Source organism: Leptonotus elevatus, chromosome 1 (assembly GCF_054856555.1).
Source record: "Leptonotus elevatus isolate MCC_2025b chromosome 1, RoL_Lele_1.0, whole genome shotgun sequence".
Classification (NCBI taxonomy): domain Eukaryota; kingdom Metazoa; phylum Chordata; class Actinopteri; order Syngnathiformes; family Syngnathidae; genus Leptonotus; species Leptonotus elevatus.
The window spans coordinates 18,092,049-18,117,232 of record NC_141239.1 but is presented as its reverse complement, the minus strand read 5'-3'; the positions used below and the strand labels follow the sequence as shown (position 1 = coordinate 18,117,232).

The following is a 25,184-nucleotide window of genomic DNA, read 5'->3' as shown; positions in this document are numbered from 1 at the left end:
GAGTCCACCTTCGGTCAACAGGACACGATCAGCCAATCATAGGCGGCCTTGCATTTGATCCGACCAATCACGCGTGACTTTACACAATGTAGCCGCAGCGCTGCCAGAAGCTTGTGTTCAACCTTCCATAGGAGTTTAATTAACCCAAATAGAGGTGGTATGGTTTATCTAGCGCCACTAAAAGCATTTGTCGATGTAAATAAATCATCCAATTAATCTCGCAATGTTGTTAAATTTAAATAAGGAGCCTGGAATCGGGATCACGTGTTGTGGTTCAATGTGAGGTCGATCCTGGATGGCATGTGGATTGTGGATGGCAGTGCATGAGGAATGTGGATTCATACCGTTCGCCTAATAGTCTGGGCAGGCGATTTAAGTGCTCCGATCACGCACACGCTATACTCCACTTCATCACGAAGCTGGCTGAATCTGGTGGGCTTGCTGTGCTCCAAGGGGGCCCCGACAAATGTCCCCTTTATCCCCGTGGAACAGAAGGGGCCACCTGTTTCTTTTGGACATGGTTGGCTTTTGTTACGGCAGAGGTCGGGTTCAGGCAGGATACTTTCTCAATGTATTATCAATTAGATTGTATGGTTTGTGTGGTTAAATGTTTGTTTTGTACTGCATTGCAGTCTCAGTTAGAAGGCCAATAACTTATTTACAGTAGACCCACCCACTTTCTTCTTTCGTTCTTAGTACAGAGAGCTCATTAATTTTTAGATGCAAACGCGTAATTAGTAAAGATATAGTGACCAAACTGATCATTATACCCACCTATAATAAAATTATTTAATGATTTATTTTTGGGGGGCAAACAGTCCAATGCAATCCTGCAATTCTATCCTGCAACTCAATGTTAATTTCCCCATCTTGATTAAAACGTGGACTTGAAAAAAAAAATCACTGAAACTGAAAATAACATTGTATGCACGTCCTATCTGGTTAAATCGTTTCACCAGGGAATTATGATTGTTGGTTAGAAAAGGTCAGGCTGGGAATCCAGCATTATTCCCATAGCAGAGAGAGAAAAACTGTTTTGTTAAATAGCACTCGGTGTTCCCAGCTTGAAGACCAGGAGTCATATGTCAGGTGTACACAAAGACCGCAACCGTTCAACACAAGCCTTTTGTGCCTTTTTAGATCATTTTGTGGGAAACCTTTATTTTCTATTCTGGTATTGTGACCAACTTGCTTCACAATAGGGTTGAACTTGGGTGGATGTTTTTTTTTTTTTAAGCATGACAATTGACAACGTTTTTTGTAATATAATAGTCATGACCCATGGTTAATAATCCATCAAGAAAGATATAAACTCAAGCTAGTCCACATGATTTTAATATATAGAAAATGCATTTATAAAAACAGGTAGGAACACATAATTGCTTAGATAACTTAAGCAATCATTGAGAAAAGTAAAATTAATACTAAAAAGTAAACATGTCAATGTGAGTCTATAAACCTTGTATCATCCCAATAATTGTAAAAACGACAGTAAAGTCAAGAAACCTCACAAGGTAACAATGAAATGAGTAATTTTGTTATAAAATGCTACCTTTCTTGCTTTAAAATGTGATTTACTTTTCACATTTAACAAAGCTAATTTCCTTTATTACCAACGATCACATTCAGTTTTTTTTCTTTGTAAAAAGTCCCTTACATTGCATACCTGTACATTACAAATTAAAAGAAGTGAGGAAAACAGGAGCATGACTGCAACACTTCAGTTCTTTCTACACTCGTGACAATGATGAAAGATATGTGTGGTTGGCAGATGTGGGCATTCCATCAATATTGACGGAAGGTCAGTCAATTTGTTATTGTCATACGCCCGTTTTGTTGATGATTAACGAATGATGGGAAACTTTGACAAAGCGATGGACTAATCAGGTTTTTATCCGTCAATGTAATCATCAATAACCAGGTCAGTATTAACGGACTTTCTTAGTTTATCAATGACGGGTGCCCGTTATGTTGATGAATAACGGAAACACAGACGGACGCCCATTTCGCTGGCGCACTGCTGAGGACTTCCACTTCTTTCCTGGGACTGCAGCCAAGCCAGTCTCCTGTTGGAAATTCCTCATTATAGCTATGCTAGCATTAGTTTGGTGCTCAGGTTATTTATTTTACATTGTTAGACAGCAAAGGGGTCCTTTGGTGCCACATTAAAAATGTTATGTCAGGCAGGTTATTGAACAGCTAAAGGGTCCTAAAAAGGGGTTGGCCCTGCGGAGCAGTATTCCCAGCATTTGCGACCGTGTGCACATACTAGATGTGGCAACATAAGTAAGGGAAAGAATAGTAACATAAACAATGCCAAGGGGGAAATAGTGGTGACAAAATAAGTTTAGCAATGACGGAAGCCCAGTTAAATATTGACAGATTGTTGACTACAGTTGAGTTTGGTTCTTCTTGAAATATTGATGGATTGACAATGACAGAAGGGTGTCCCGTCTGTTGACGGTTGCCAAAATTCATTGACTGGTTTTTTTATAGTCAGTTTGTAGATATCTGTCATTAACGTAATGAGTATCTTCAGTATTTCTACTTATTTTACACATGTTAAGAATTTTCATTATTCCTGTGCAGTTACGTTTTTTTACAAATGACATTATTTCCTATTAGAAAGTAGCTTAAAAATCCGCGTTCCACTAAGTTTACGAGATGATGAGTTGAAAGGCAGCGTCTTTGCTGGTCGTTTCACAGAGTTGAACAGCAACGTTGGAGGAGAACAAATGTCCCCGAAGCAGCTGTAGCAGGTTCAAAGTTTGAGATGACATCTGAGTGAGTGTGGCTTCCTTCCCTCATATCTTGTATTTCATCTTGCCACTGTCGCTGATCACACAGATATGCTGTAGGAAAGACAAAAAGAGGAAAACAATGGTCAAAAAGGAGAAGATAAGTGAGTTCGACTACAATTCAAGCAAACAGTGGTGAATATGACCATGTCGTACTCCACTGCTTCCGATTGGGGTTCATCTCGGTGAATTTGCTGATAGGAGTGCTTAGTCCTAGAATTCACCCAAAATGGCTGACTTCCTGTTCATTTTCAGGAATAGGTCATATCACGTTTTTGTGCCTCCTTAGACACGGTGAAGCTGGCGTCAAGTGTTTTTTTTTTTTTTTACTCTCCAAGAATTCTTGGAAAATGTCAGAGATATAAATGTAAGCGCGGAACAAAAGATGGATGGATGGAGGTATAAAAGCTTCACAATTTAGCGTCACCCATCTATCTGGGACACTTGCTTTCAATTGGGGCACATTTGATCAAATTAGCTGGTATGACTTTGTACGTATAAGCCTTGATATTTGCCCAAAACGGCTGGTTCAAACTCAAATCGCAGACTTAAAGTTACATTTCGGACATGGGTCTTTGACACGCATTCTGTGATTACTGGAACTGGTGCTAAGGGCTCATTTTTGTTACATTTCTAGAATCCTTGAAATGATCATCAAACCTTAACGCCACTTTAAGCCGACATTAAACGGTATAGGCATTAAGGCTTTGTAATTTAGTGCCTAGTCACACGAAAAAAATCGATTCGGCAATATATTGCGATATTACAGCGCGCAATTCTCGAATCGATTCGATATGCGGCCGAATAAATTTTTAAACATCAATTCTTTATGGGAATATTCAACAAAACATCTTACTTACTTAGGGTTAGGATTCACACATTAAGCATGGAAGAATGTTACATTAATGGAACATTAAGCCTTAATATTTTATTTCAGTGCTGTTCAGACATGAAACAGACTGCAACGTGTTTGTTAAATGCAGTGGCTCAGTTATAAACCTGAATTTTCAGATAAATAAATAAATGTTCATACAAATCTTACAGTGCACATGTGCAAGTTTACTTTATTTTCTAAATTTGAGTAAAAAAAAAAAAATCTCAATAATCAATTTATAGATTTGTATCGGGATCTAATCGAATCGTGACCTATGAATCGTGATACGAATCGAATCGCCAGGTACTAGGCAATTCATACCCCTGGTAAAGAGTATGTAAATTTTTCAATGAAATCCACTGATTTTTTTCAAATCAGTGAAACTAATGCCAAGGGCCAATTCAACTTTCCAGGGGCGCTACTCAGGCCATGCATACACGCAGTCGGGTTTTTTTTTTGCAAACGGGAGATGATTTTCTGCATTCAATAACAAACGAAGGTTTCTAAAAACTCCGGCCAAAGTGATGGTTTGCGTATTTCTCCGGCTCCGCGGTCCCGTGTGTCCGTCAGTAAACGAAGTTTTACGTCGTCGTCTACACACGTCACTCAATCACATATATCAAGTTGTTAAAAAAAATCAAGAGAAAAAGGAGGCGTGGATTTGCTTCCCCATCAAGGAGACCATGTTTGTATGTGTGTGCGTGTGGTGAGTGAGTGGGAAAAAAAAGTTGTTAAAAAAAAGACGTGACGCTTTTTAAGATTTTGTATTTATCTTCTTTGTTTCCCTCTATGCTCCGTTTATGATGTACTCATTGACTGTTAACAAGTATTTTTTTTTATTAATTAAAAAAAAAAGTCCTGTGTGCGCTGACCGCACTAATCCGCATATATACAGATCAGCGGCTGACAGTCCGTGCTTGTGTGACGTATGGTGAAGTGACGTCAAGAGATGAGCAGTATTTGGCTAACTACTGCCGCCTAGAGGTTTGGCATGTATCTCATTGTAGGCCCAATTTGTGGAAGTGGCGTTGCCAGACGGAGGCGTACTCTGATTGGATAGGATTTGGGGAACTGTTGCCACCTTAAGGTCTGGAATTGTTATGAACGTACCAAAAAACGCATTAATGCGGTTAGCTGTGGATGTTTTCTTTTCTACAAACGTGGTGGTGTGGACACAATTTTTTCTACACCCAGAAGAGGGAAATATCAGTTTTTAACTCATTCACTGCCATTGACGACTATAGACGTCAAACATTCATGTGAACTATTTCTATTAGTTAAAAAAAATTTAAATTTCATTTCATTTTTTATGAAAACCTAGAATTTTTTTATTGTACATTTGTAACAGATATAAAATTATCATGCTATTAATTGCGATAATTAAAAAAATATATATATTATAACATGACTTCAACAAGTTAACTAACGATTAATCACAAATTTTATATCTGTTCTAAATTTACAATATTTTTTTCCTAGGTTTTCATACTCTTGTTAGCAAAAGTGGAAACAAACGTTAAACTAATAGAAAGAGTTTAAATGAATTTTTGACGTCTATAGCCGTCAATGGCAGTGAATGAGTTAAAAGTACCCTGCTACGCGTGTACATGACCTCAGTGAGTTTTGGGAGAGGGTGTGGGGGAGGGGTCACGTTCTTGACCTCTAAAATACAAACATTTACTCCAGAATAGGCACGTTTGCAAAAGTTGGTTAATTCCGGGCGTGCTGAAGCCCGCAAAAGGCCATCCTTAATAAACAAAGCCGTTCCAATACAGTAGTGCCTTTGCACAGCCTGGTGCTCGGGACCAAATAGTAAAAGCCCCTCACTTACATTGAGGTCTCTAAAATACTCATTGTAGTCCAAAGCATATCCAACCACGAAGCGATCAGGTATCTCAAAGCCGACATCTGAAATGAAAAAGAAGCATACCGTCCCATTGTGTATTTTCACCATTCATTGACTCATACATAAAAAGGATCAGCACATGTTTTAAATATGAATGAGCCACTGACTCATTATCATATAAAAGTGGGTAGGTCAGATAAGATGCATACAGTCAGGGAGGCTTGTCGTGTTGCGAGGCACCCTCTTCACCAGCAATCTGAAGAAAATATTAGAAAATATTCATGCTCTTGCATATGTGACCTCACTGTATTAATTTTTAAACAGTACCACCTGTGTCACTTATTGGCTCCGTCTACTGTCTAGACTGGGAGGCGGATATTGAGTGATTCACCAAGTGGGACAACCAGGCTGGTTTTGTTTATAGCGTTCCACACAGTCATAACTCACCCGGCAACTTTGATCATTTTGGGATGGAAGGCCTTGACGTGCTTCAGGAGAGCCTTCAGGGTCTTGCCGGTGCCAATAATGCCCTGAAGTCGTGCAAGCAAGACAGCAAAACAGCAAAACAGGATTGAGAAAGCACAAGATTACCGACGTGGAATTTCCAGACAAAGAGCTGATTAATTTCACACTGTAACAAGCTGGAGGAGTTCGTTAAGTGGGTCGCTCTTACGTAAGCTTTTAGGAGTAGCCTCTAAAAACAAATCTGGCTTCTACTGAATGAACAAAAACAGACCTGACCTCTTACACTACAAAATGCCGGGGAAGTGAAAGTGACACATTGCATACAGTATAAACACAACTAGATCAGCAGGAGATTGTACAATGTACACCCTCATAAGATGACTTCCTGCATGGGGCAGTGTGGAATAGGGTCCCATATTAAGCCTTTTAGAGTGGCGGCCACCAGAAGCTGAATTGTGGCCAGTATATTCATGACATGGCAACTTTCAGTCGTTATTTCATATTTAGCGTCATTATGCTACTTTGTTTAAGAGTTTAAGAAGATATTTGTGTGTGGTGACAGGTTTTTTTTTGTGTATAAAAAAGCAGCAATGTATTGATTTCATCATCGTCCTCTCTCCCACGTGAAAGTCTTCGAAAATTGTTGTATGTGCATCATCATTATGTTGCTATGTGCTTGTTTTTTCCCCCCAGGTGCATACTGTGTCTTCTACTTCTAAGAAATTAATGGCGCTACTTAGGGAACCGCCAGGCTTCCCAAACTTCCCATTCTTTCTCCCTCTGTTGGTCATTGTTATTTTTCCATGTTTCGCGGACAGTTTATGACTATGAAGTAGAGCTGTCAAACAATTTTTTTTTTTTTTTTAAATCAGATTAATCACATCTTAGAATTTTGATTAATCACGATTAATCGCTTTTTTTTTTTTAAATCAACATTTTTTTGCCCGCCAAATTTGAAGACCACCTGTTATAATGTTATGACGACGTTTTCAAAAAAATGTTGATCCACTGCACACGCTCATGCGTTAATTATTTGCATAACATAAAATGGCAAAAAAAAAAAGACCCCAATATTTTGACATTGAGTGGCATGTATGAAAAGCTTTACTTTAGTGCATATAGTTATGTTTATTGCTCAAACACAACCTGTGCTACCTTTAACGTAACCATCCGCTGTCAAGCTAAAGGATCATCTGTGCTCAAAATTAATAGTGTGATGAATCTGCGTTAATACATGATTAATGCGATCACTTTTTGTGATTAATTAGTTTAACGCTTTAAATTTGACAGCACTCCTATGGAGACAAATTCCTTGTGTTTTTCAATACTTGGCCAATAATTCTGATTCTTAAGGACAGCTGTGATATTCCAACCCAAATGTGGTTTCATTATTGATTTAAAGGATGTTGATCAGAGCAGCATTAAATTGGTTATCGTTTATACATTTCAAGGACACACAACGCAAAAATAAGAAAACAGAACTCTTACATAGGGAAGAACAATGGATGAAAAATGTCTGCGGGCAGCATAGTTTTTCTCCGTGTTTACTGCAGCTCAAAACATTTCAAAAGGAAAAGTTGAGCTGGCTCCCCTTGACCTGGAATGCCATCTTTGTCAGGAAGACGGGGAAAAAAAGGGAATGAAAAACATGGCTGACTCACCTCCACAATCAGTACGTTCTTGTGAGGGCAGGTCAGCAAGGGAGAGACCGGGGAGGGAAAGAAAACATTTAGAAACATTTCATAAATTGCCAAGCTGGATATCCAATCATGCAAATATTAGTGAGTTATCCTGCAATCTTGCTTGTTTGTGTACAGACAAAATCCATCTGTTCTTTTTTGTTATGGCGCTTGTCCTCATTAGGGTCATGGACGAGCTGGAGCCCATCCCAAAAGCCTTTGGGCTAGAGGCGCGGTAAAACCTGGACTGGTTGTCAGCCAATCCGAGTTCACACAAACCAAGCATTCACTTTCTCAACTATATTTTTGAGTCTTCGATGAATTTAAATGAATGTTTTTTTTAATGTGGGAAGGACCCAGAGTGAAAAACAAACAAACACGCAAGTATAGGGAGAACATGCAAACGCCAAACAGGAGGGCTGGAGCTGACATTTGAACCCAGAAACTATCATCAACTATCAAGGTAGACATGCTTAACGTAAAAGTTAGGGGTGTGCCAAAAAAAAATCGAGTCTCATAAGAATCGCGATTCTCATTTAGTACGATTCAGAATCGATTTAAAATATCTTAAAATCGATTTTGATCAAATTATTTTATGCTGTCTTGCCTTTGTCTGTGTGTGCGCCTTTATTTAGAGCGCTGTTCATGTTGTACCCGATTTGGCCACTTAGGGGCAATGTGGTTCCACGCGGTCTAATACACTGTTAAGTTGTAGCCACATTAGAGAGTAGAAGGAAAAAGTCACGATCAAGTTATTCCAATAAAAGTTGTTTTTTTTGCAGCGTGGAGCCGTTCTTTTGAGTGATAAAAGTGCCGCGAGTAGCGCGCTAATTAGCATTAGCGAGTCAGACTGGAGTAGATCATTACGATTACTTGCACATCTATAGATTGAAGCAAAAATCATTGTCAATCAAATCATTTCGAATCAAAAATCGTTCTCAATCGAAAATCAATTCCGAATCGAAGACCCAAAAATCGGAATCGAATCGTGATACATTCAAAGATTCCCACCCCTAGTAAAAGTATATCCAATCCATTCATAAATTTCAATTGGTTTGTCATTCAATCTGGATCGATACCAATGTCATGAGATCGCACTGGTACATGTTGCTGCCTTCCATGCAGTGTGTTTCATTCCCACAATACCCAACCACAGCCGAAACCACGGCTTAGAAAAAAAGAAAAGGTTTGCATCAAGAAGGGCATGGTCAGGAAATCATGCACGTACTCGCTGTGGTGAAACCTGATGACACAAGCTTAAAGTCACAATAACCAAGGAGACCGCAATCTTTAACTTTCAGTTTCTCTCCTGTATGAACTGCAGCAAGTTTCATCAAATATTGGCAAATACGTCTTTGAACCAACCAAAGACTGGAAAAACATTTTTGTTGATGAAATAAAATAAAAGCGAAAATACTTAATCATATTATTTTAAGCCTTTTCACAGTGGCACATATACTGTATATGATCGTGTTATTTTCCCTTTATAGTAGAGTGTGCAGACCCTACACACTCCACAGTTTCTTTGGAGAGGGGAGGGGTGGAGTTTTTCTTATACCTCATTTGAAGTCATGTCTTCCTTTTTTGTCAACTGTGGCTGTCGCTTTAAGATCGTGCACGTACTCGCACGCGCAACATGAACGAGCCTGACACAGATACTGCAGTTACACTTTGGGCCAGAGGTGGCAGTCACGAGTAAAATAGTGACAAACTGCACAAAGATCCTTTAATATAATAACACAAATCAAAATATTTTTTTTAAAAAGTAATTATAATTGAAACCCCACAAATTTTATATATCTAGTTTGAGATTTATTTTAGCTAAATATAAAAATTTAAAAAATCCCAAGTCTCCTAATAAAAGTTTTCCAGCATTTGTCCGCACACTTAACTCTTTGACTGCCATAAACGTTATAAAACGTTTAGCATAAACCTAGGGAAGGGCGCCGAGGACGTTAAAAGACGTCCCCTATGTTTTTTTTTTTTTTTTTTCAAAAACGGGTGCAGGAAAGCCTTGGGCAGCTGTGCTGAAAGTATCAGGCAGATATGATTAGTCAAAGACTCGTTTTAGCCCCTAGAGGGCAGCGATGACTCTCTTTGCACAAGGTTGGATGGGCCGCCCACCGTGGGCGTCAGTAGAAGACGTGAGGCGGAGCTAGAGTGTTGAGGAGACAATGGCTGATCCAAGCCACAGTGGCTTGACCAAGCAACCGGTTACAAGCAGCTCACGCTTGAGCATTTTTTTCAAAGACGGAAAGCATCAATCAATACTAAAAAGCGCATTGATGTCGACGATGATGATGACTCCGAGCTCTACGCCAAAGTTGGAAGCTTTGGCGCGACTGTTACTATCACGTAGTAAGCCTCACCGGCTAAGCGCGGCTAGCGCGGCTAGCGCTGCTAAGGCCGGAAAACGCGCACAATAGCCGGCCGGGTACTTCTGCACAAGCGGACATTCGATCGGGCGATGGAGAGTTGGCATCGACCAATGCAGATTGATGATGATGATGATGATGACTCCGAGTTTGACGCCAAAGTTGGAAGCCTTGACGTGTTTACGATCACGTAGTAAGCCTCACCGGCTACGCGCGGCTAGCGCGGCTAGCGCTGCTAAGGCCGGAAAACGCGCACAATAGCCGGCCGGGTACTTCTGCACAAGCGGACATTCGATCGGGCGATGGAGAGTTGGCATCGACCAATGCAGATTGATGATGATGATGATGATGACTGCGAGTTTGACGCCAAAGTTGGAAGCCTGGACGTGTTTACGATCACGTAGTAAGCCTCACCGGCTAGCGCTGCTAAGGCCGGAAAACGCGGAGCTGCACAAGCGGACATTCGATCGGACAATGAAGAGTACCCCGAGTCCAATGCATATTCATCGGAGGAGCGGGTACAGTCTGATCACGGAGAAGACACTGTTTCTGGACTACGATGCCACCATGAATGGAGTGGATAAAATGGATCAGAACATCTCCTACCACCCGGCATAGCAACTGAAGGACACGGGGAAGCGAGACGTAACGAAACCGTAGCATGATCCTGATATTAGACTTGATGACACACTGCAGTATATACTTGCTATTCCCCGGAAAAAAACGGCCTGCAAGAAAGTGGCACACGCGAAGAGGCAATCTGTTGTGCAAATGCTGTTACGTCTCTTTGCACGCAGGAGAGTGTTACAAAAAGAAAAACTGTCGTTGAAACATCCACATATTTGTAAATAGCACCACAGTTGCACACATTTGTAAATAGTTTGCCAAATTGTTGTCAAATTGTTACACTGTTGAATGTAAATAAACGTATTTTGCTATCAAAAAACACTTTTTCATTCTTGGTGGTAGTGTTTTATAGAAGTAAAGCACTATTTAGGTGTTTGTGGCATCATTCATGGACAAAAAGAAGTGTAAAATTCACTAGAATGCATGAAATAATATCGTTTCACTAAAAGCTTGATTTCTCCGTATTTTGGTCCAACACAGGCGAAATTGGGTCAAACTAACCATTTTCTATTGTTGATTACTAAAGAACGGAATAAGGTAGAAACAAACTCTTTTTTTCTGATAAAAGATGAAAGTCCAATCTTTCATTTGGTAGTACGTGTGTTTCCATAGTCCAAACAGAACATTTTCTGTGGACCTTGAAAGATCAGTCAAAATGCTTAAATCGGCTGGCACTGACGGCATCCCTTTTCTGAAAACGTCTGGCAGTCAAAGAGTTAACATTCCCTGGTTCAATTACTCCTTTTTGGGGGGAGCGGTTCTGTCACATGCAATACGATACGATGATCTCACGATATGACGATACCGCGATTATCGATATGTTGGTCAGGTAATAAATCTACAATAATCTACGATAAAACTACTCAAGACATAAAAATAGTTTCTTTTTGTACCATCACTGAAACACAATATTAAAACTGCTGTCTTCTTCACAGTGAGTAATTTAGTGTATCTTTTTTAAAACAAATACAAATGTCTTAACAGAGACAACTTTCTGTGAACAAATTTGTGTCTTTCTTAAACACTATTGTCATGCAACATGTCAGTCAGTTACATAGTGAATTGTTTCATTTTATAAACTGACGATTTTTTGCAATTTTTTTTTTAATATTAAATCCAATTAGATCAATATTAATGTTCCTCAGAAATTGTGTGCTTCAAAAAGTCGAACCATAAAATATGTTTTAAAATGTCAGTTGTTAGACAGATAATAAATGTCTTAAGCTCATGAGTCTTCTTCGCCTGAAGACTTCCATACATTTCCCCGCCACTCTCATGAGGGGCTCCCCCTAGCGGCCTGCCAAGTAATTGCTCAATAAGTGATGAACAATGGCGCCGTTATAGCAGCTGCATATTAACTACAAATGTCGCAATACTTGCGTAGGCGTATCGATAATCTATAGGGAGACAAAATATCACGATATCGATATATCGTCACACTCCGAAACCTAGCGACTTTTCATAGCATTATTGGAGACTCTGAAGCTCCACCCACCACTGAACGGCGCACTTAGAGCCATTTTCAGAAATGGAAGGAGAAAACAAAGCAAACGGAAAAAACAAAAGATTTTCTTGGTTGTTTAATTTCACGCTTGATGATTTGGCAGGCACTCCAGAAACCCATATACAATACGTACAGTTCCCAAAATGTGACCCCTTTAATTATTAAAAGGGATTGGCGATACTGGCCCCTGTGTTTACTCCAAGGTTCAATACTGAAATCTAGCACAGTCGCACGCGCACACACCACTACGTGTCGGCTATCAGTCTAGAGTCCAGTTTAGCATGTCCCCAGTGAAATAGCTGAAATTCTACAAACGTCTGTCTAATCAACAGGAGACGACAGGCTACCATTTATGTGGGGAGGAGTAGCCTTGCATCACTTCTGCGGAGCGAGGACAATATAAGAGCAAATAAAGACAAATTGTATCCATTTGACTTTTTAAACAAAGGGTTCATCATCCAAGCGCGCGGTCGCACTTTGTGTTCATATCTTTAAAATGACGGTTCTGCGTGGAGGAATACGTCAGAATATTATTCAATTCCACATTACTAGGCAACGCTGCGACGTCATGCCTCTTCCCACACGCTTCGGCTCAGTCACTTCTTCCAGGATAGCACTGTTGCATTTTGAACCTGAAGCGCGCGCGTCACCAACAAAAAAAAAAAAAAAAAGCTCGGGGGATTTCACAAGCACTCTCAAAATACAAACATGTCAAGTGAGCAAGGCGGCCGACGTGACTCAAAGCCTGCAAACTCATCACCAATTCATCTTCTGGGTAGATAGGCCACGCCTTTATGCCTATAAAGGGCGTGCGTGCGTGCGTGCGTGCGTGCGTGCGTGCGTGCGTGCGTGCGTGCGTGCGTGCGTGCGTGCGTGCGTGCGTGCGTGCGTTCAGATCAGCTGATGTACGTATATTACCAAGGAATACTGTCTTGTCAGTGAAAGTGTACGCACACACATACAAGCCAATAAATATTCAGTGCTGTGCTCGTACACGTCTCATGAGAGAAATACATGACTCACACAAGCCTGAAAATTCTCAGGAGTCTACGCCTCACCTCAGGCTAAAATTAAAACATTAGTCAACGATTTAAACGGATTCGCCCCACAAATTTCCTTGAAAATAACAACTACAATAAGTATAATTATTGTATATTGAAGGTATATTTTTCCTATACACACATTTTTCCCTACATGTTTGTGTTTTCAATGAGTATATGATCCTTTTCTTTCTTTCTATTTTTATTTTCCAGTGTTTTTATGTTCAATAAAATCAATCAACAATGAGGGAGGAGGCTGGAAAACCCGCAAAAACCAGAGGCAAGATTTGAACCCAGAACCTTCTGACTGTGAGACAGATGTGCAAACTTTTGCATACCATGCAGCCAAACTAAATAAAATTAATTTAAAATGTCTTTACTTTTTTTTTTTTTATTGGTTGAATTAATCAGGCTGCCACTTTTATATTCCTTTTGACCACAGGAGGGAGCCATTTTCACATTTCTGATGTCTCTCATGTGTCACTGCTGGTGTAGTGCAGTGGTGTCCAAACTGCATTGGAGCAGGGAAACATCCAAAATCTGCAGGACTCCGGCCCTCGAGGACCGAGTTTGGACAGCGTGTCAATGTGAATGGTTGACTTTGACTGTCTCTAAATGTGCCCTGCCATTGATTGGTGACCAGTCCCAGGTGGACCCGGCATCTCAGCATGTCAACTGGGATAGACTCCAGAAATTCATCAGATAAGGATTTATTTAAAAATAAAATAAAAATGCTCTCAGATGATGGCAGGGAAGAGAAATACAGATGAGAGGAAATGCTGCCATCTTGAGGCAATCAGCTATCATTACAGGACCTTCGAGTACCACCAAGAACTGAACATGAGTTTCTATTTCTCAAGTGACTGTTGCTGTTTGAGGTATTTGAAGTGCAAATTCCACACCACACTGGGAACAGATAAGGGTCTGTGTCCACAACGTTAGACGTACACAATGGTCCAAAAGCGGAACGATTCTAATTTAAGGGCAAATTAATCCAATTTTTGATTAATTAAATAGTTGATAAATACACATGTCTGAATACTTTTGTCCAAACAACATTTGTGTAATGTTTGCTAACCTGTCTTGCCACAAATAAATTTGACTTAGTAACTAACTTCATGCAGAGAAGATGGTCGACAATCTGGACTTTTGCATTTTTTTTTTAATTAGCATTTTAGCTTAGCGACAGCTGTTCTTTCACGCACAATTTTTATTGAACATTTTTCCTCTCTAGTGATCAAAAATAGGAAAATCGGCCCCCCAAAAAATCTGCTGATTTTTTCCCCTAATTTTTTTGTGGTGGGAAAGTTTGAATGTTTGAAAATGATAAAAATCAGTAAAAAATAAATAAATAATAATAATAATAATCCATTGATTTTTGCAAATTAAAAAAAAGGTAATTTTAGCAAATTAAACCAGCTGGCCAATTGTGCTGCAATTTGTTTCCCATCATGCTTAGGGTCACTCATAATATATATATTTTTTAAAAGTCTATATACATTTAAGAGTGAAAAATCTCATATTAATAAGAATACAAAAATTAATATATTACCTTTCCAGCTAAAAATGACAAGTCCTCTGCTCCAAGAATGTGAAGGTCTTCTGTGGACTGATCATTCTGAGGAAAAGCCAAGAGATATCATCTTTACTAGTTTTCATCGATTTTTTCAACATTTAAAGGGACTGCAACATGAAGATCAACTTTTAGGAGCTTTTACCAAGTTAAAATGCTAATTCCTCACCAAAAACATGAACAAAGTTTAGCCCCTGTATGAGAAATTCTCAAGCACCAGCCCCTCCCAACCTGAGAAAACAATGTCCCAAATTTTGTAAAATTATTTTATACTGTCTTGCCCTTGTCTGTGTGTGCCTTTATTTGGAGAATGTTCATGTTGTACCTGGTTTGGCCACTGAGGGGCAGTGTGGTTCCACGCAGTCTAATACACTTAAGTTGTAGCCACATTAGAGAGTGGAAGGAAAAAGTCACGATCAAGTTATTCAAATAAAAGTTTGTTTGTTTTCAGTGTGGAGCCGTTCTTTTGAGTGATAAAAGTGGCGCGAGTAGCGCGCTAATTAGCATTAGCGAGTCAGACTGGAGTAGATCATTACAATTCCTTGCGCATCTATAGATTGAAGCAAAAATCATCGGCAATCAAATCATTTTGAAGAAAAAAGCGCTTTTAATCGAAAATCGATTCTGAATTCAATCGCACACCCAAAAATCGGAATCGAATCGAGAGGCATTCAAAGATTCCCACCCCTAAAAAATAGCCACCGAAATAACATCGCCATTGTGTCAAAGGTAAGATTTCATCATTATATGTCTATAGTTAACTGTGTGTGACAGTATTGCACATTGCTACGAAAGACATTGAAATCATTGTCATGGGACAATGAACTTCTCCGAAACGATTTTAGAACGAAATACACTCCATTGCGTTTCCTCGAAGCTCACCAGGTAGCTCTTGAGGCGGATGAAGTGGACTCTCATGGGGATGGTGCGGTCCGAGCTGCAGCTTAGCGCCTTGATCTTGTCCACCAGGTCGGCGCAGAACTGGTAGCCCCCTTTTAGCACGCATAGCACCACAATGTCATGGTCCCCCAAGTCATCCATGATGTCGCGAGCGAGACGTTCCGTTCTAGGAAGCAAAACATGTCCAGTTGGTGGACAGTCCGGGACAAATTGGACAATTTCACACTGAATGAAAGCGTTCGTCCATGTTGTCCTATCTTAGCAGGGCCAACAGGCAAGTTACTCACTCACATTTACACCTAGAGGCAATTTAGCGTTATAGAGTGAAATAACTAAATTGGCTTGGAGTCTATGAGGCCTTTATTTGAGGAACCAATTGTGACTAAAAATGACAATTTTCTTGTACAGTATACAATTAGTTGGGGTCTCTGGAGTTCATGCCAACCCATCGATTGTGAAATTAAACAACCAAGTACATTTTTGGGGTGGGCTGTTTATCATCAGAAGATGTTTCTTTCAGTGAGCCGTTCTTTATTTTTGGTCCAACTGACTCTTCAGGTTCTAATGTGTGGATATTATGCGGGTTCAGACCGAACACGAAAAAGCAAGTCGCCCCACGTGTCTCAAAGTTTGAACGGCCGCCCCCGAGATGCTCAATTCATATTTCGCAAATGCAACATTAATCAGAATCAATGCTATGTTTAGAGTAATGGGGCTGCATAAAACATGCTATTGTAAAGAAAATGTGTAGGTTGAAGTAATATTCAGGGGCTATTCAAGCAGCTAGCTTGAATAGCTAATTTTAACTGTCTTTGTTTTTGTCTGTCTACAATGTACAGCACTTTGTTGTTTTTGTTTTTGAGTTATATATTTAAAGTTAAGTAGCTACGAGCTACCAGCAGCAATGATGCGAGCGGCTACTCAGTGTTAACAATTTTGTTGCTACATTTAGCGACTTTACAGAATGCTCTAGAGACTTTATATTAGGGGTGGGAATCTTTGAATGTCTCACGATTCGATTCGATTCCGATTTTTGGGTGTGCGATTCGATTCAGAATCAATTTTTGATTCAAAATGATTTGATTGACAATGTTTATTGCTTCAATCTATTGATGTTCAAGGAATCGTAATGATCTACTCCAGTCTGACTCGCTAATGCTAATTAGCGCGCTACTCGCGGCACTTTTATCACTCAAAAGAACGGCTCCACGCTGAAAAAAACCTAACTTTTATTGGAATAACGTGATCGTGACTTTTTCCTTCCACTCTCTAATGTGACTACAACTTAACAGTGTATCAGCCCGCGTGGAACCACACTGCCCCTAAATGGTCAAATCAGGTACAACATGAACAGTGCTCCAATAAAAGGCACACACAAACAAAGGGAAGACAGTATAAAATAATTTTAATAAAATCGATTTTGGGGCATTTAAAAATGATTTTGAATCGTACTAAATGAGAATCGCGATTCTTATGAGAATCAATTTTTTGGGCACACCCCTACTATATATATATATATATTTAAAAAAGAGCAATCAGCAACAATTTCATTCACTATTTGTGGTGTTACTCAAGACTTCTGGAGACTCTCTCTAGAACAAGTGATGTTCACAACTCCATAATCACCACTACTAGCTAATTTCATCATATTTTGAAGGATTTTCCCAGGTTGTTTAATTTCAAAGTTTGTTGGCACTCCAGATAACCATTTGTATACAATCAATTCAAAAAGTAGCCTTTCCCAAGTTCTGTGTATCTTCGTAACAACCGTCAGTATGTACTGGAAAAGTAAATGAGCCAGAGGCTGCACTAGCACTTACTGTGATCTTTTGAATCCGAAAATGTTATAAAAAGGAAGCATGGAATATTCAGATACCATTTGAAAGACTGGATTTGTTTTCTACTGGTTAAAATTGATTTGACTCAGTTGAACTGGACGTGCAGGCGAACGACTGCTGCTTAAAGCGGCTGTCCTCATGATACCGTGCGGTCATGAGTCTGAAAAGTGCACTGAATGTATTGACTTTCTCACAACCACAAAATAAACTTTTAACAGTCTGTCATTTTCCACCGTGAACAACAGGGGTGTGCCCCCCCCAAAAAAATATTTTCTCATAAGAATCGCGATTCTCATTTAGTAAGATTCAGAATCAATTTTATCTCAATTATTTTATACTGTCTTGCCCTTGTTTGTGTGTGCTTTTATTGGGAGTGCGGTTCATGTTGTACACGATTTGGCCACTTAGGGGCAGTGCGGTTTTGCGCGTTCTGATACACTTAAGTTGTAGCCACATTAGAGAGTAGAAGGAAAAATCAATCAAGTTGTTAGTTTTTTTGCAGCATAGGAAGAGCATATGTCGGTGAGTAACTTGCTTCTCTAAACATTTCTGAAGCGTTTTGAATAGCCATTCTTTTGAGTGATAAAAGTGCCGCGAGTAGCGCGCTAATTAGCATTAGCAAGTCAGACCACAGTCGATCATGACGATTCTTTGTAATCTATAAATTAAAACAGAAATAATTGCCAATCAAATCATTTTGAACAAAAAAAATCGCTCTGAATTGAAAATTGATTCCGAATCGAATCGCAGGCCCAAAAAATAGGAATCGAATCATGAAAACATGTCTTGTTATGTTAATGTCAACTCGGCCATGCTGGATATGTATCACATGAGGTTTCAAATCTGATCGCAATGGACATGCAGCTTAAACCAGCCATTAAAAAAAATGGAGATGACTCACACTTCAGGTTACACCGGGTGGTGTCAAATGTAAGGCCCGCGGGCCAGATCAGGCCCGCAAAGGGGTTTAATCCGGCCCGCGAGATGATCTCATAAAGTAAAGAAAATGAGCAATGTCGGACCAATTAATCAGACGGGCCAAATCAAAACATATACATTTGTAATTTCACAAGCAATCCTCAGATGAGCAATGAAACTTGTACACGAAATCGACCTGGATGTCATTATTTTACACACAACCTAAAGTTGCGGTTTGATGAAAAAAAAAATTAAACAGACCAACATAAATCAAACATAAATGTGATGAATACGACACACATTCAGCTATTGGTAACACAAACGCATATGACATTTCATTAACTGCGCCACGCCAGGCATCCTGGGAACAATATATAGCACCGCTGTGAAAAACACTTTTTTATGTTTTTGGGATGTCTGCACTCTAAAAATGTACAAAACATGCAAATCTGTGTATAACTGGCACCAATTGTTTTGAAGTTATATACCATGATTTTACCAGTCTAGCCCACTTATGTGAAAATATTTCCCTCCATGTGGCCCCTGAACTCATCTGAGTTTGACACCCCTGGGTTGCACGAAGCACGTGTATTGTAAAGTTATTCTGTGTCCAACCGCTTGTTGTTTTTCAAAATTAGTTTTCCAGCCAGTTGCACCGTGTTTAGATGTCAACCCTGGGACACTAGCTCTATTGTACTGTACTTGTTAAAAGTGGCGTCAACTGGTACCTGTCCATGATGACTCCGTGCGGAACGACGACACATTGCAGATCTCCGGCGTAATGTGCTGGATAGCTGAAGAGCTCTAAACTGTAACCTGGCCAGTCATCGTCAATCTGTGAAGTGAGGGGTGAAAATATATATATAAACAATTCATACCCGTGTCGCCTCCTCGCTTGTTAAGTTGTGCAACTCGCAGCTTTGCAGTGTCGTAAAGTTGACAAGGCAACTTGTTGCAAACTTTACAGCGTCTAGAATCTCGAATTTGCACGGTTCAGTCGTGCTTTTCCTACCACAATCCCGCCGCTTCCTCTCTCGGTTTGGAGCGCGACGTCTGCCATGTTGCTTTTTATCCGCAAAGTGGTCATGCAAGCTTCTCGGAGGACTTGTTGGCAGGCTACGAGGAGAGGAGGGCCTGAAGGAATGTGTTCACTGGTGTGTTTGATCGCCTCCGTCCTCTCCGCCTCCGCTTGCATTTGCAAATGCAGCAGGCTGCCAGACTAGCAGCTGCCGCTAGAGGCGCACTTACTCTGTGACTGATGCTCCATTGAGCCAAAGTAATAACATGGATGGTCCTCGGTTTACAACGGAGTTAAAAAAAAAAAAAAAAAGAAGAAGAAGAAAAAAAAGTTTACGACAGAGTTCCGTTCCGAAGCGGCGACGTTACCCGGATTTGTATAATTTGTAACACATGGAATGCACGTTGGTATGGGAGTTATGGAAGCCCATTCCCGAGAGTTACAAAATAAATAAATAAATAAATAATAATAATAATACAAACTGCCTTTTTTACATTTCGAGAATAGACTTCCATAGGATAATAATAATAGCAACAACAACAACAATAATAATAATACTAATACAAACTGCCTTTTCTTACATGTTAAGAATGGGCTTCCATAGGATAATAATAATAATAATAATAATAATACAAACAGCCTTTTCTTACATGTCGAGAATGGGCTTCCATTGGATAATAATAATAATAATAATAATACAAACGGCCTTTTCTTACATGTCGAGAATGGGCTTCCATAGGATAATAATAATAATAATAATAATAATAATAATAATAAAACAAACTGCTTATTTATTTTTTTTACTGGCGAAAATGGGCTTCCATAGGATACAAATAAAATTCAACCCAGCCTTCCTTATAAGTGAAGTGCGAATTACCTTTGCGCATGCGTGAAAATCAAGTAAAAAAAAAAAAACTTGCTACCAAACAAAGCAGTTATTTGAATGGCGGCAAATGGAGTGCTGAAATTGTTTGCGTAACTGCACACCTTAAAGCTTGCAAGCATTGTTTAAACGTCTTTCAGCCTTATGGGGGCAAAACAACAGGTGCCATTCTTATAACTATCCTAATGGAGTTTATCTGCAAAAAAACACCATTGCAATGCTCGATAAGACAGAAGTGTACGCTTGTAAACCTCCGTTCATTCTTCCCAATTTCCAGACAGAACAGAAAGATTCAAATGGACGTATAAAAGGCTAAAACAATTGTTTTTACACATTTATTTTGTCAATATCTTGAAAGCAAAAGAACAGACGGAAGCATCACGAAGCTTGCTAGCGGACGTACGTGTAACCAAACTAATGGCGTGACAGTCGTTTAAGAACCTGCTTTTAGCCCCAATTGGCCCCCTCAGTGAAGAAAGTTCCTTGATCACGACCCTGTGTTGTGTCCTTGGTTCAACTCCCGGTAAAGTGCACACAGTCGAACAATAAGCCCTTAAATAGGCTTAACTGTCGTGTCCTGGCAGACGGCAGTCAGTAAAAACGTGCTATTCATGTTTAAAATAGATTCAATAAAAAACAAACTTTCCAACGGTTGAAATGGTCCAAATCAGCGCTTGCCTCGTTAGTCGAGATGCGCACTTCGCTTATTTCTCTGCTTATCTAATTTTTATCTACAAACAATTCTTACTTCAAAAAGTTCAGTGTTTCACATGATAAAGTCCCAAATTGATGGATATCGATCCCACTTGTTTGAGCAATTCAGGAATGTCCTCACCCAATCAAAATTTGCTTGTGAATGACTGAGCAATTCAGGGAAGCTCCTTTTACACTCAATCATTGCACCCGGTTGCTCCTAATTAGCCCGTTAACCTGTGGGATGTTCCAAACAGGTGTTTGATGAGCCTCCTTATTTTTGACACCCGTCCTAGCTTTATTTGGAATGTTTTGCAGCCATACAATTCTAAGTGAATGATTATTTGCTAAAAACAATTATCAGTTTGAGCATGAAATATTATCTTTATGGTGTATTCAATTAAATAAAGGTTGAACATGATTTGTAAATCATTGTATTCTGTTTTTATTTTATGTTTAACACAATATCCCAACTTAATTGGAATTGGGTTTGTATTTTATTATTATTATTATTAATTGTATAAGTATATTATGCTTCATGGGCAGCACAGTGACATATAAGTGACGAGCAGAATATTAAAAGTTCAGGAAAAGTTCTCAATGTCAAACGCCAGTAATAGTAACAATAACGAAGCCCATAAAAATGCATGTGACATATCCACCTCTAAAACAACCCATTTCCACCATGACAAGAAATATCATGTTAAAATGTCCCTCTTTTTCCTGATTGTAGACGAAATCGTGCCGGTCATTAAAACACATGGGAACTGTTTAAAATTGGGTAAAATGCAGTCAAACTGTTGTAATATTGCCACCTAGTGGAGGAAAAGTAACCTTCACCTCATATCTGAGCCACGGTGTGGTATATTAATATTTTTCCCGTTATTGTCATACAAATGCCTAAACATGAACTCACATCGGCTGTCATGAAACGAGACTTTGATCTCACGTGCACACGAATGACACTATATGTGTGTGGCAGGGTGCGAACGAGTGAAGATTGCATTCACCACCCCAGGCCTCATCACGGCCACTCATTTCCGCACCATCATCATCATCATCATCATCATCATCATCATCATCATCATCATCACCATCATCATCATCATCATCATCCTCGTGCAGCAATCTGCTGAACGTCGCTGAGATGCAGAGACAAGGTGTCTGGGCCACCCACTCCTGCTCTTCCTCCTGCGTAGCAGCAGCTGTAATTATACGCGGCGCAACGCTGGCATCTGCGGAGGCAGATGTCAACATCAACATTTGAGTTCAATCACCTCGGAGGGATGAGGGGGCGTTAAAGCCACGCTAAAGTGACAACATTCATCAAGAATGAGGGGAAATGATCATCCTCCGGACAACTTTGATCACAAATGTGCTCCATTTTAGGCTGTAATGTAGCAGGCGACATCTTAGCACGTACATCTTGACAAGACAAAAGGGAATGTCAAAATCTAGCGGCAAACGCACATTTGAAAAGCGAGAGAGCCAACATATGATGAGGGAACAAAATCTGCAAATATTTTGTTGCTGTAGAGAGGACCAACGCGTAACGATGTCTGGTGTAGTACCAAGACTAACCTGTGAGTGGCAACATGGTGCCACAAGTTGTCAAGAATGACAGAAAATACAAAGAAGAGTATAAGCTAGGCTACATCTTAGCTTATCTGTTAACCAATATTCTTGTTGTTTTTTTTTATTGTGGTGAATGACTTGGGAAATATATTAACACTTAACACAAATTCAGCAAGGGATTGTTGTTTGTTTGTGAACAGGATGACCCCCCAAAAATACACATTATTCTCATAATATCTCAGTGTTAAAACTTAACTTGAGTTACAATATGAAGTGGCTTTATTTCTATGAAATGTAGATGTATTCCCCCCTCACAAAATTATTACTTTATTCTCATCATTTCAAAGTGATTTCCATCCATCTTCTACCGCTTATCCGAGGTCGGGTCACAGGGGCAGCAACTCTTGGAGGGATGCCCAGACTTCCTTCTCCCCAGCCACTTCAACCAGCTTCTCCGGCGGGATCCCAAGGCGTTCCCGGGCCAGCCGAGAGACATAGTCTCTCCAGTGTGTCCTGGGTCGTCCCCGGGGCCTCCCGCCAAATTCAAAGTGATTTATAAATGTAATTCTTATCACATAACTTCTTCCAGTTACTTTACAACTTCTTTTTTTCCCATCTAAAAAACACTTGTTGATTGAGATGGACAGTTACAGCACTGCTTTACCCTGCACTGCTATAACACTTATTTCTAGGGGTGGGAATCTTTGAATGTCTCACGATGCGATTCAATTCCGATTTTTGGGTCTGCAATTCGATTTAGGATCGATTTTTGATTGAGAAAGATTTTTGATTCAATATGATTTGATGTGACAATGATTTTTGCTTCAATTTATAGATGTTCAAGGAACCGTAATGATCTACTCCAGTCTGACTCGCTAATGCTAATTAGCGCGCTACTCGCTGCACTTTTATCACTCAAAAGAATGGCTCTACGCTGCAAAAAACTACTTTTATTGGAATAACTTAATCGTGACTTTTTCCTTCTACTCTCTAATGTGGCTACAACTTAACAGTGTATAAGACCACGTGGAACCACACTGCCCCTAAGTGGCCAAATCGGGTACAACATGAACAGCGCTCCACACAAGCAAAGGGAAGACAGTATAAAATAATTTAAATAAAATCGATTTGGGGACATTTTAAATCGATTCTGAATCGTACTAAATGAGAATCAAAGATTCTTATGAGAATCGATTTTTGGGCACATCCCTACTTAATGTCATCTTTTATTTTATTTATTTATTTTAAATCTTAAATCAAGTATACAACCCCCCCTCCCCCACCCACCACCAACAAGTTCAGATTTTGTTATTTTTTGGTACATAACTTTCTTGTCTGCCTCTTGTTTATAATAAGTGTAATTACACTCTTGACCACTAGGTACACTATTTTGTTTGACTCTAAATTTGAAATAAGAAGAAAGAAAACAGGAAGTACTTCAGCTCAGCTAAGTTTTTGCTGAACATTTTCTGCAAAAGCTCTAAATTCAGTTTATACATCTTTGAGCATGATTATTGATGTATGTGTGGGATTTGTTTGCATAAGTGTTACGCATAAATACATACAGACATGTGTCACACTGTACAATATTTCCGTGATATCCATTGCTCTTGCTCTCTAGCAATATGTTATATGTATGTAGGCCTAGTGTACTTACGAAAACAAGTGTCATAAATGCCTACAGGGAGTATTTAAATACAAACACATACTTTTTTGGGGGGGGGAGGGGAGGTTGGAGCATAACCGCCATGGAGAGGGACGATGACGAGCATTCACACAAAAGCTTTGTGTCTTTGCGGCGGGCCACATGGCACAGAGGCCAGGAGACGGGTTGGGACGAGGCCTTGTCACATTGTTTTTGATGCCCACGCCGTCGTCACGGGCGGGCTTCCTCGGCCCCCCTCAGGGCGCGGGCCAGCAGTCTGGCTCTGGCATTTCACACTCACTCAGCAGTCAAGGCCTGTGACCGTCTGCAGACTTCAGCGCCAACTGCTACCTTCTCCCCTCACCCCGTCGCTGGGCCAATTATGAATATTCACTTGCGCTGAAAGTAATTCTGTCGGACATGCGACTGTCCCGGCCGATAATGTCAGCGTTGTTGTGTGGAGGATTTCAGGGGACAATCTGGCAAGGATGGGGCCATTATTGTGCTGTGTTCTTGTTATTGTGGTTTCATCACTGTTTGTTTGTGTGTTTGTTGGCAGGATTGCGCACAAAACGACCAAATCGATTAGCGTGACTCCCTGTGGAGGGGCGGGGCAAGGAAGAACCTTATGAAATTGTGGTGCAGATCCAGATAAAGGTGTTTTTTTTCACTTTTATTGTTCTCTTAGTGAAAAATAAATGGCAATTAGCAATAAAATTCAAGTATATCTAATTGGTGGGTCTCTAGTAGGGGTGTGCCAAAAAATCGATTCTCAAAATAATTGCGATTCTCATTTAGTACGATTCAGAATCGATTTTAAATGTCCCAAAATTCATTTTATTTAAATTATTTTATACTGTCTTGCCTTTGTTTGTGTGTGCCGTTTTTGGGAGCGCTGTTCATGTTGTACCTGATTTGGCCACTTAGGGGCAG

General features: G+C 39.9%; 1 protein-coding gene across 1 annotated transcript; it reads right to left on the bottom strand.

Annotated features, from left to right (window-relative positions):
- Positions 1-1,232: 1,232 nt before the first annotated feature.
- On the bottom strand, positions 1,233-19,639 carry prtfdc1b (phosphoribosyl transferase domain containing 1b). The gene is made up of 9 exons (XM_086079975.1): positions 19,450-19,639; positions 19,166-19,272; positions 15,664-15,847; positions 14,761-14,826; positions 7,645-7,662; positions 5,966-6,048; positions 5,728-5,774; positions 5,504-5,580; positions 1,233-2,852 (listed from the first exon to the last, which is right to left on the bottom strand). Exons 1-9 carry the CDS (start codon positions 19,630-19,632, stop codon positions 2,805-2,807), a joined length of 813 nt encoding a protein of 270 aa, XP_085936101.1. The 5' UTR covers positions 19,633-19,639; the 3' UTR covers positions 1,233-2,804.
- Between the last annotated feature and the right edge of the window lie 5,545 nt (positions 19,640-25,184).